At 51.5% G+C, this 12,538-nt stretch overlaps 1 protein-coding gene across 1 annotated transcript; it reads right to left on the reverse strand.

Moving 5' to 3' along the window:
- Nucleotides 1-45: 45 nt before the first annotated feature.
- Nucleotides 46-8,444, reverse strand: EMWEY_00018600 (tubulin-tyrosine ligase family protein, putative; the record flags this gene model as incomplete). Its single annotated transcript, XM_013477630.1, has 9 exons — nucleotides 46-2,097; nucleotides 2,323-2,541; nucleotides 2,728-3,567; nucleotides 3,876-4,208; nucleotides 4,391-4,629; nucleotides 5,019-5,082; nucleotides 5,323-5,564; nucleotides 5,804-6,007; nucleotides 6,221-8,444. 9 exons carry the CDS (start codon nucleotides 8,442-8,444, stop codon nucleotides 46-48), a joined length of 6,417 nt encoding a protein of 2,138 aa, XP_013333084.1.
- Nucleotides 8,445-12,538: the final 4,094 nt, after the last annotated feature.

The following is a 12,538-nucleotide window of genomic DNA, read 5'->3' on the forward strand; positions in this document are numbered from 1 at the left end:
TTATATATATATAAGGTTTCATATATAGGTAGAAAGGAAGAAAATTTAGATGGGGTGTTTATTAAGAGGTTGGGTGAATTGTGTACTTGAATGATATAAATCGAGACGAATTTCGAACAAGTCGACGAGAAGTTGTAAACTTTCTTTTAAGACTTCTTTAGGTACAGATTCAAATACTTTTGAATTTATATCTGGCCAAGCAGAACAAAAAGATTCATGCCATGCAGCTGTTCTCTCTGTTGCTCCTTGATACTTTGTAGATGTAGCAGCAGCTGCAGCAGCTGCTGCTGCTGCAGCAGTAGCAGCTGGACTTTCCTTCTTATCTCCTGTCTCTCCCACACACTTGGGATCGTCTACAGCAGAGTCGATCCCACCCTGTACATATCCGGCACCGCGACTGGGAAGGTCTGCTGCAGCAGATGCAGGCACTGCTGCTGTTGCTGCTGCAGAGCTCTTCTCCTGCTCCTTGCAGCGCTGCTCCCTCTGAGAAGTCTGCGATGAATCCTCAACAACGTTGCCTTCGGGCTGTCTTGGATGCTGCTGCTGCACTTGCTGGTGCTGCGCTTGCTGGTGCTGCGCTTGCTGGTGCATTTGCTGCTGCATTTGCTGCTGCTTCATTTGCTCCTGTTGTTGCTGCATATGCTGCCATTGCTGCTGCATGCGAATGCGAGTGAGTTCCTCTGTATGTTGTCGGTGTCTGTTGGCAACAGCCTCGTAGAGCTGCAGTGTCTTTGTTAGTTCCTCAGCTGCGCTTTGTGTGCGGGTATCGCATGCGTTTATTTCTTTATTGAGGCCTGAGAGCTCTGCAGCAGCAGCAGCTGCTGCTGCTGTTGCTGTTGCTGCTCGATTCGGCGCACCGCCTGTGCCTTCATAGGTCTGCCCGAAGATTTCCTCTGCGCGGGCGATGCTGAGGACTGTCTGCTGTTCCTTGTCTGTTGCATTACTGGTAGCTGCTGCTGCTGCTGTGGCGGCGGCGTCTCGCTGCTGCACCAGAGAGGCCTCCCGCGAGGCTTGTTGTTGCCTCATGTCCCGCAGCTGCTGCAGGTGCCTCTCCAAGTGTCTCTTATTCTCCTGCAGCACCTCTAGCTGTGCCGCTTCCTCTGCTATCTTTCTTGATAGAGCAGCAGCTGTCTCCTCTGCTACTGTCAGGGGCCTGGCTGAGGCCCCCAAAAGAACTGGCTGATGGTCATTCTGTCTCTGCTGCTGCTGCTGCTGCTGCTGCTGCTGCTGCTGCTGCTGTTGCTGTTGCGTTTGCATCTCCTGAGGAGACACTCCACTAGCCCCTTCCGAAGTACCTTGCGATCTCTGCTTTTCTAAGTCGTATGAAGGGGTAGCCTGGGTAGCTGCACTGCTGCTGCTGCTGCTGCTTCGGAGGCGCTCTTCTTGAGCAGCACCACCTACATTCTCAGTCGTCGCTGCTGCTTCTGTTGCTGCTGCTGCTTTGTTTTGTGTTGTGTCTTGTGTTTGGTTAGGGGCACGTTTTTGTTGCTGCTGTTGCCGTGGGGAGAGGAGCTGTTGCTGCTCCTGCTCCAGCGCACCCACGACTTTCATGACGACTTGCTGCGGCTGCTGCTGCTGCAGTGCACTTGCTTCTGAGAGCAGCGCGGCAAGTAGCGATGCCTTGGGGGGTAAAAACGGGAACAACAGCAGCGCCAGCACTCTCAACAGCTGAGCGAATTCAAGGAGACCGAGGCCCCTGCGGCTGTCTTGCAGCTGCGTCTGTCTCCTCATTTGCTGCAGCTGCTGCAAGAATAGAGAATCTAGATCAGATACTGTCATGCGTCTCCTCCTGCCAAGTCCTGCTAATGAGCAGAGATTGCTGTTGTTGCTGCTGCCACTCTTGCCAAGACAAAGAGCAGCACGACGACTGGCACAGGTGGCCCCCCTAGGGGCCTCCTGCATCAGCAACAACGAAGTAGCACTCGCGCTGCGAGAGACAGAAACAGACCTTGTCAGCTTCCTAGGAGCGCTGGCTCCTGCTGCTGTTGGTCCTGATATTAGAGGAGGGGGAGGAGAGGGACGGAAGGAGGTAAAGGGCGGCTGCGGCGTCAGCCCCTGCGAGATCCGGGATGGAGATGGTGCAGCAGGTATGTACACCTGAGACCGCATGCACAGAGTAAACAGTGTAAAAGCACGCTTATGGCTGCTACTGCTGCTGTTGCTGCGACTTCCCTAGCCGGATTTTGCTGCAGTAGTTGCCGTTGCTGTTGCTGTGGTGCCTGCTCATTGGAACCAGCATGGGAAGAATTGTGTTAAAGAACGTGGTGTATGAAGGTTTAGTTATTAGGGTTTAGGGTTTAGGGTTTAGGGTTTAGGGTTTACCCTTCGTAAGAGGTCTCCAACTTTGATTTGGTCACAGACTTCTGTCCATCTGCTTCTCTCTAACCAAATTTTTTGAGGGAATCCAACTAATCTTTCAAATAGGAATTGAACTCTACGAAAAAGTTCTGTCTCCGCAGCGAATGCTACTGTCTCCTCATGAAGGTCTAACCAGCAACCCTGAGGCTGCAGCTGCTTAGCGGGGAACGGCCGCAGGATGTCCTGAGGCACCAGCACAGAGAAGGAGGCAAAGAGGCAGTTGCTTCAGCCGGCAGCAACAAAGATACGCAGTAACAGAGGAGCGACAGAAGAGGGAGGCAACAGACAAACAAGGATGCAGGGTAGGAAGGAGACAGGAGACAGGGAGAGAGGAGACAAACAAGGAGGCGTTGTGTCTCCATTAAGTACCTTATGAAGTTTTGTATAGGTAGATTTTACAAGAGTAGCTCCCTTCCTTGGTAGCAGCTTATCTTTCCTTAAGAAAGGTCTAAAAGGCCCTTGACGGCGCTGCAAGGAGGCGCTGCGGTGGTCGTAGGGGCCCCCGACTGCATGCATCTTGTCTTTAGCTGCGTCTCGTTCCCGCTGCTCGGCGGCAGCAGCCCTGCTGCTGCTGCCTTGCTGCTGGTTCGGAGACAAGAATGTACTGCGCTGTACACGCAGACCTAACACATTAAAACACTCTAAACACTTCTCCATCTCGTGGTAAGCGGCCTCCATCAGCTGCTTGTCTGCTGCTAGGGGGCCCCTTTGGTCTCCTTCAGAGTCGGAGCTGTCCCCTGCAGCAGATCTCTGTGAGGTTGCATCAAGGGCGCCCTTTTGACGACGAGCAGCAGTTCGATTAGCTCTGCTAGACCCCACAGCGCCCTTTGTGGAAGTTCCGTTCTCTGCTGCAGCAGCAGCAGCTGCTGCTGCTACTGCGGCTGCTGTTAAGGCAGTTCTGGGCATTCCTAATGGGGGTTGGGCCTTGTTGGCCCCGCTGCCCTTTGCTGCAGCTCCTGCAGCAGGCGGTGGGGTCGTTGTGTTAAGGGAACTGTCCCTTGTTGCTGATGACTTAGCTGCTACATTCTCTGTGCTTAAAGACCTGCAGAGACCCCTCTTGTCTCCTGGCAAACGGCGAGTCTCCGCTAAGGAAGCGCAGCGTCGCAGCGGAGATGGTCCTGCCGGTCCCAGCACAGCTGCTGCTACGGCAGAGCGCTGGAGGCCCCTGGAGGTCACCCCTGTTGGCAAGTCTTTGATGGGTAGAGGCGGCTGCAGAGGAGGAAAGGAGACAACACACAGACAGCACATGAATGCAGCAAGGCGACACAAAAGAAGCTACGAGGAGAAACGCAAGACATTCAAGGAGACAGACAATATGACCACAGAATCGAGAGGCATCTTATAAAGTTGCACCTATGCACACCTTCGCTGCATGCGCAGTTTTAGTAGCTTGCTGCAGCAGCAGCAACAACAGCAACATGAGCGGAAGTAGCAGCAGCACTATGACGTACTGCAGAATGCGTTTGTGGGGCGCGAGCGTGCTGGTTTTCTTGTGCAGAGGCGTTGCTTCCTTGTACCAGGCCACTGGACGGTACGTACGCCCGGCTAGGATTTACGAGAAGAGTGTCTTTGGCTTTTTGCTCAGCTGCAGGTACACCGCGGCGCTTCCCTTTAGCAGACTTGTGTGATGCAGAGGGCTGCAGAACCGTCCCCCGTTTGGCAGTGCCTTTTCCTGCTGCTGTTGCTGCTGTTGCTGTCTGCTGTGCGTTGTCTTCTGTTTTGTTCCGTTTTTGCTTTTTCTTATCTGGGGGGAGCAACAGCTTGCTAGCTATTGCGAGGGCCTCGCTAAGCACGGGTTCCTTAATGGCTCTGTCTGTGGCACTCTCTAGCTGCAAGTCTATGCCATCGTGCTGCAGCAGCAAAGGCGCAATAGGAGAGCATGCCGATAAATTGAACCATAAATCGTACACCCTACTAGACCCTACTATCTACCATAGACACTAGTCTTTGCGTACCTCAACCCCAAACCCTTATCAACCCTCCTAACCCTCTTAACCCTCTTAACCCTAAACCCTAAACCCTAGAATGTCACCTGGCAGTCAAAGTAGTCGACGCGGAGGGAAGGATTAGAATTGACCTCGAGGAGCCAACACTTGTCATCTGAATCTAAGAGAATATCAAGCCCTAAGAATTGGAAGCAGCGGGAGACTTGCTGCTGCTGCTCCCCTTGATAGACATGGCGGTAGCGCAGCTCAAGCCACGGCTGCAGGCACACAAATGTCTTTGCCGTTATTTCCTTTATGCTCTTCCATACCTTGTCCACGTCCACGCCTGCATGCAGACACATGCAGAGAAAGCCACAGCAGTCAGCAGCAGCAACAGCAACATACGGCAAGACAGACAAACAGCAGCAGCAAATGATAACAGCAATGCTCAGACAGGCAACGAAACGCTTCTGTACACCACAGAAGGTCGACAAGAGCAGCAGCAACAACAACAACAATAGCAACGAGGGCACAAGCAGCAGCAAACGCTCCAAGCAGTCAGCAGCCGCAGCGTCAGCAGCTTCTTGCCTTCTGCCTTGAGGTCTTTGAATACATCAGAAAGGAGTCGTTTGCTGTTGGATGTGCTGTGTATATCTGGGGATCGGATAAAAAGATCTTTATTTTCTTTATTAATAGAATAGTTTGTTAAATGCATAAAGGCATTATCTTGGTTACGTCTGGTTGGCGCCTTGTACTCGTCAGTGCAGAAGCGAGCCATCCCCACTCGCGATACAAATACCTGAGAAGAATTAAAAGCCCCAAAACACGACGCATGCATGCACTTCATTTCTGTGGGTGCATCGACCTTCTACAGCTGAACGCATGCACTTCATCAATCTGCATGCATTACACCTGCTTGGATACATGCACTCATGCAAATGTATGCCCACCAAGATTACCAAATCTACATTAGACTAACGCTTTGGGGCTACACGCATGCACGCATGCATGCATGCATGCTCTACATGTGGATATGTACCTTTAGGGTGCCCGCGACAGCAAAGACGGCGGCGTAGACACGGAGGTCGAATTTGCGTTTATTGAGGAGGCGGGGATGGCTGATATATTTTTGCATAACATAGCTGCCTTCTCCCCTCCAAATGACTCTATCTACATCCTTTAATCGAGACACTAGCTGCACGCCACTACCCATTGCCCCCCCATCTGGCTTAATGATGAAGGTCTCTGGCTTCGAGCTCTGCAGGACCTCTTCTATGCGTGCTGCAGCAGCAAGCAGCAACAACCCCACAGCAGCAAAAAAGACAAATATAACTACACTTGAGGCAAAACAATAATGCAAACAACGGGGCTACAAAAACACAACCAAAAGCAGCAGCAGGCAGACACCACCAGCAGCAACCACATCCTGTAACAGCACCAGCAGCGGCAACAGCAGGCAACAACAGCAGGAAAAGCAGGCAACACCAACAACAACAACAGCAGCAGGAACTGCATCTGACCTCTGTCCTCTGGGAAGGACCAGCAAGGAGGTGAGAAGTCGTAAAGGTGGGGGAAAAGATCTTGATAGAGAAGAAGAACCTTAGAGAGCATTCTTTTCTTCGTCATATCCCACATACCAGGAAAGCGATTAACTATTTGTGCAGATCGTACAAATAAAAGATGATCGTAATCCGGCACAGAACCCCCCAACCATATAATGTTACCTGAGGTGTACGTACACCGCAGCATACAGCATACACACGTCACGCTATACACCCTTAAGAAGGCACACCAACAAACCCCATATTAGGAAGCTAGAAGATCCTATATTCATGTGCTGCTGATGGATATTGCTCTCCCTTTTCCCTCCCCCGCTGCTCCCGCTGCTGCTGCTGCTGCTGCTGCTGCTGCTGCTGCTGCTGCAGTTAATGTCTAACCTTTGTTCGTAGTTTGGTCATCACGGGTCCAGCCAAGTCTTTCTACACATGTGTTGATGAGGGGTCTCTCTGCTCTGCACTGTTTTGTATTAACAACGACGTCTCTTAGGAGGCCGTCTGCTGAGGTATCTATTACTAAGTCTTCCGACCATAGACAGTCTTCTTCTAGCTCCTCTCCCCCTTCCTCATCCTCCTCTGTCCCATCCCCATGATCTGCATCTGCTGCTGCTGCAGGGGGCCACAAACATTCTTCGTCATCAGCAGCAACGCTTTGTAATAGGTGCTGCCGTTGCTGCTGCTGCTTCTTCTCTCTCCACTGCACGTATCTGGGGACCAACACCTTCACGTATCTCTCTTCTGTCCCATTTTGTGTCTCTGGCTCTGTTTGCTCCTCTGATGCACATTGTCCCTCGAGTGTCTCTTCTTCAGGGTCTTCAGTACTATTAGCTACCTCTACGTCCCTTAAGGGTGGCAGTACAGCGTCCTTTTCGTTCCTCTCTGTCTCTGTCGCTGTCTTCGAATGTACCTCCACAGCATTCGCTGTGGTTTCTGCATGCAGTTCTGCATCAGCGGGGGCAGCAAGAGCAGCGCCAGCAGCAACGGCAATGGGAGCAGCTTCCTGTGCAGCTGTCTCGTCTCTGTCGCTGCTGTCGCGCGTCGACATGGCGGCTGTGGAGACGAAGGATATATCCCTGCTGTTGATGCTGCATGCGAGGGTCTCTTGCCCCCCAGGCGGGGCCCCCCTCAAGCAGCCACTGTGTCTCCTCTCTATCTCCTTTTCGGCTGTGGTACCTGTTACAGACAAGTAACGGCATCCACTGTCTCCTTCTGCCCCAAACTCCTCCCTGCTCCTCCCCACAGTCCGCCGTCCCCTTAGCAGACTCGATCCAGTAGAAGCGCGGCTCCAGCCGACCCCAGCAGCAGCCCCAAAAGAGGTTCGTAGAGGGGCCCCCATAGGGGGGGCCCCGAAGCCGCTTGGGGCCCTCGGAGGGCCCCCTTGGGATGACCGGCTTGGAGGTGACGGGCCCATGCAGGCACTGGACAAAAAGCGAATATCTGTCTCCTTCGCCTGCCACAGATTCTGGGGATTCTGTCTTTTGGCTGCAGCGGAGACAGAAGGTGTTGCAGCACAACTAGCAGCAGCCGAAGCTTGTGCTGTTGCTGCTGCTGTTTCCCCACTCAGTGCTTCTGCGTCGCAGGCGGGGCCTTCCGGGGCCCAACGGGGATCTGAGCGTTCGCTTTCTAACCGACACAAGAGCTTAGAGGAGCGGCTCTGCTGCTGTCGCTGCAGCTCAGCTTTTGCTGTCCCTGTAGCTGATGGAGATGAGGACGCATCCTTAAGGGGCATCTGGAATTCATTGGTTACTGCCTGGGCCTGAAGTGAGGCGTCCTGCTGCTGCAGCACCTGCTGACGCTGCAACGCTTGGTGCCTTCTCAGCATTTGTTGCTGCTGCTGCAGCACCTGGTGCTGCTGAAGTGTCTGTTGTTGTCGCTGCAGCAGCTGCTGCTGCTGTTGCAGAAGCTGCTGCTGGTGCAGCACTCTGTCTCCGCCCTTCCACATGACTTCAGGAGAGGAGAGGCAGCTGTAAATTCCAACAGGAGAACGAAGGCCACCGAAGAGTGGCTGCTGCCCCATTCCATTTTGCATGATTTGCTGCTGCTGCTGCAGATTATTTGGAGTTGTCCTAAGCAGACAAGCAGCAGGCTGTCCCCTTGAGCCCAGAAGCTTGTGAGGCACTAGGGGGGACCCTTGAGGAAGACACGGAGGCCCCCAGCAGCCAACAGTTTCGAAATGACTGGGTCCAACCTGCTTGGAGACTCGGTCTGCGTGAAACACCACTCCCTGCTGCTGCTGCTGATTTTGTTGTTGTTGCTGCTGCTGTTGCTGCTGATGTTGCTGTTGCTGCTGCTGGAAACGGCTCCCCACCGCCTCATGCGGCCTTCTCAAGAGAATAGGCTGGCCGTTTGTGTCCCAGGCACACACTGGAAAGCTCCCCGCCACAAAACCGGAAGCAGCAGCTCCTAGAACGTGCTGCTGCCGATAATGCTGCTTGGTCTGCTGTCGCTTGTAAGGCTGGTGCTGCTGTTGGTAAGGCACTCCCCCGTTAAGCAACCCTACAGGAATGGGCAGGGGCATATTCGGCAGCGCCATGCCGCTAAAAGGAAGGGGCCCCTGTGGGGCCCCCAAGTTGCCGTGGGGGCCCCCGACGTGGCCTCGGTTCATTTCGGACGAAGCTGCAACAGCCACTGCAACAACTGCAGCAAGTGCAGCAAATGCAGCAGGTGCAGCAAACTCGCTGTGGCGTCCTGTGGCGTTGGCGTTTCCCTGTTGCCGATCAGAAAGAACCAGGCGCTGAAATTGAGTCTTCAGCAGAACACATCCAAGTTTGCTTCAGTATTGTGTGCTTTCTTAGTTTGGAATCTATTGAGCCAAACAGAAAGGGCCTGTAAAAGGGTACTTAAAACAAGGGAAGGCCTAGAGCCTGTGCAGCTGTTCCTGTTTGCTCTGCCCCTGGAGTGGGCCCTGGAGCGGCTGCCTTTTGCATTTAGACTCCAGCATTAAGAAAAAAGCTGAAACTAGGTCTTACGGTAAAGGTCTCAGGTGTACTTACACGCACCTCTGTTGTGCTGTGTCGACAGAAGGCTTGACGGTTCTAAGCTTCGGCCAAAAGTTTCCCCGACGGGTCTTGCTGTCTTGATGATTAAAGGGTAAGTGGCGAGGCGTATATGCCCATAAAGACATAAGCGAATGCTTCGTCGTTGCCGTTGTTGCTGCTTGTGTTGCGTTTGTCCCCTGTAATTTCTTTCCACCATGCCTCGTCGGCTGCGCGAGTGGGAACCGCGCGTTGTGATCATGCGCCTACTGAAGCGGATTTCAGGTTCAAAACAAATCAGTGAGGCCAAAAGATATGTGTAAAAGAGAAAAAAAGAAAATATAATGCAAGCAGTGGCACGCAGCGACCAGCCGAAAACTGAGGCCCTCCGACGCTCGGCAGACCTCAGCGGGCGGGCGGTCAACACCGCCGTGCGTGTTGCTGGGGTAGGAGAAACTATGTTAAGCTAACCAACATAAGCCTCCCTTTACTTCATTATTGATGTTTTAAACTATATTTACCGGAATCTTGAACAATAAAAACGAGAGCTGCAAGTTTTCCCTCGAAGATGAACGCAGCCTACACTGGGCAGGCCAGCGGTCGGCTGCAGAAAAGCGCCGCAGTCCGCAGGCTCGACGCGGCGCCTTTCCTTGCGTTGTGGATTTTACGTTTGTATTTTACTGTCTTCATAATTAGTTTCATTGTTTTTAGGCAGTTACACTTTTATGCATCCCTACTGCATCCAGGAAACAGCAACTCAAACAGCTATCTATGACCCGCTTCGCCTACAGCGATCGCTAAGGAAGTTGAACTGAGCGCATGAATAAAAAGCCTTTCAATAATGAATTTTACAGCAAAGGCACAAACAAAAGGCATTATGGAACCAGGCAGATGTCCTCAAATACTTTGTTTTTAACATCTAATTCCCCGGAATACTTGAAAATGCGTTTCCCACCCGTGTAAAACTGCAGCCACTATGCACACAGGTGCTGTTGCAGCAACCGCTGCAACTTCACCAGCAACAACACTTCTTGATATCCCTGCTTCCCTAAGTTCCAGCCTCTTCAGCAATAGTGAAACAATGCTACGAAACTCAGCGCGGTCCTCAGTTACTCATTGTATTATCTTGAGCTCATGACTGTTTGTCACTTCATCCCTCTGTCCGTCCCCGTCTCTGTTTATCTGTCCGTGTGTGCCTTTTTGTTGGTGCCTTTCAAATGGTGTGTATATATGTGGCTATCCGTCTGCCTCTCTGTTGTTTTGCCGTCTTGCCCTTGGGCCTTGTGTGTACCGCTGGATCTGTCTCTGTGCACGTGGGTACTTCTGCTGCCTCCCTCTGATTCCAATGGTATGTCTGCTCTTTGACGTTCTGTGTCTTTACAGGACGCGCGTGCGCAGCTCTGTATGTACCTTACTGTATGTAGCGCTGCAGATACCTAGGCATTTCTGGTAAACACCCAAACTTAAAGTCCTACGAGGGTGAGTGGCCACCATAGATTGCTTCACTACATGACGGTGTACGCATACATCTCGTGTTCCTTGTTTTGTGCTACAGCCGTTCAGCGGAGTGGCAGCGCAGCATCGAACATGCTTTGCCCTGGCCAGACGTGTTAATATAGACCAACACAAGCACGCTCAGATTTTGTATATTTGTGTCTGACACGCCAAACAACGAAAAGAAATGCAATTTCTTCATTGGAAGCAGCTGAAGATTCGCCTACCCAACGAGGCAGCAAACAACCGCAACATAGGCTGCGATAGTGTTTATGTCGTTGCGAACGCCGCTAACTGGCGCACATATGCTCTGTTCGAGCTCATTGGCACCACAGCCAGGGTTCTGTTCGAGCTCAGCGAAATCAGAGGTAGTGACCCAAATATCCGTTTATTACATCTTTCCGAAGCACCTTATTACCGACAGGAAGCAGAAGGTTTCCAGTGCCTTCTACGGCATATTGATAAAAATGTTTAATGGCAAGAATAGAGGGGCTATCGCTAAGCACGGAAACGCACAGTCCCACCAAATGCACCAGCCGCATGGTTGAGCCCCATTCGCAACTGTATACCAAGAACAACCCTTCCGATAGTTTTCCTTGATGTGAATATGCTCGTTATTCAACAGTGCACTCTTCAACTCGTATTTATCCGGTTTCCCTGGTATGCAGCCAAACACCTACAGCTGATATGCAGTTAAAGTTGGTTGATTGCATCCAGCTGCGCAAGCGCCCAGCAGCAGAGTTCCATACACAGAGTGAAGGGTCTCGGGAACGAACGAAGTAAGCACTCAAGTACTAGGCTAAAAATACCAACAGGTATCTTTGAGCAAAGAAGTCAAACATATGCTAGTTGAATGAGGCAGGTTGGGGCACCCGGCAACATTCGCTGGCCCAAAAGCATCTGGAGAATTTCTTTTCTTGTTGGACAGTCCCCTTCTTGGTTGACTTTTGGTCATCATTTTAAAGTTCCTTGCTTATTTACCCCTAAACCAGAAACTTCACCTTACAGTTCAAACTAGCTTACACTGCCATTGGGAAAGCAGCCTACGCAGGCCAATGAGAACCTGGACAGATATAGTGAATTCAGTCCAAGGGGTTTGAACTGTCAACATGACACTTTTTGCCGTGCTCACTTGATATTCACCTTCCCCGTGGGTGGGGACCATTAGCGGTCCAAGGATGAACGTGTAAATTGCGTTAAATTTCAGCAGGAAAGTTTGCCAACTGGCTGTGGCGAGATGCAGGGTTGTATCAGCTGCAGTCGCAGAACAAGCAGAAGCATTGCATGTCGGTCTCCGTTTTTGTGCTACCATTTCCCTTCAACTTTTGTATATTCAGTATTTTGGAATCTTTCTCAGTTTTATCTCTTTTCGTCTGTGTACCTATCTGTAGTTGGGAACCCAGGAATATGGGCTGTGCGTAGAGAAGGGGGAAGGGCGGCGGATGTTAAATGCAATGTAGTCTGTCTGTAGTTCACACATGCATTTGTATTTGCCCGCATGATGGCCATATAGAGCCAAAAAGTGTGCTGGGAATTTCTGGACAGTTTAAGGGTACGAAGCAAAAATGGGCCTGCGTATGTTTCCAGGTTCTCCTGTACTTGAGTTGGAATAGCAGCAGGGTGCGCTGAGACACGCGGCAAGGCATCTCCCCTCCTCCGCATACCAGTTGCCGGCTTTTGCATCATCTTTGTGGATTCGGAAAAGCGAAGATTTGGTCAGCTGCTTTTGGCAGCTGCCTAATAATTCCTGCCTACTTCATGCCAATGTCCAGCCAGGATTGAAGAGAATCGTTGTATCAACCACGCAACGCACCTGTAGACAGCGCGTGCCACTTAAGTTCCTCCATATTCAGACGTGCTTTATACCCATTATCCCTCCCTTCTGCAGTATGCGTTGCTCGGACAACATCGAATAATAGATAAATCGAGCACATAGTGTTGGCAATGGTGTAGCTTGTGCCCGTGGCGATAAACAGTCATGTGAATTCTATTTCCTCCACGAAGCCTCATCATTAAGCTCTAGACTTTGGTTTCGAGTAAGCTTTTGAATTCTTCTGGCTTGAAAAACTGGAAAGGTCTGAAAATGTCTGTTGAGCAAGACTTGTTGCCGCCTACACTAACGCAGTAGGATTCGGAGTAGTTGTTACTGCGCTAGCGATACTGAAAGCGAACAATGCCGCACAATGCCGACTGACTCCTTGTTCTCAATCCGCGCCAAGCAGATATAAGT

The sequence above is a fragment of the Eimeria maxima genome, genomic scaffold (assembly GCF_000499605.1).
Source record: "Eimeria maxima Weybridge genomic scaffold, Emw_scaff159, whole genome shotgun sequence".
In the NCBI taxonomy this organism is placed as follows: Eukaryota; Apicomplexa; class Conoidasida; order Eucoccidiorida; family Eimeriidae; genus Eimeria; species Eimeria maxima.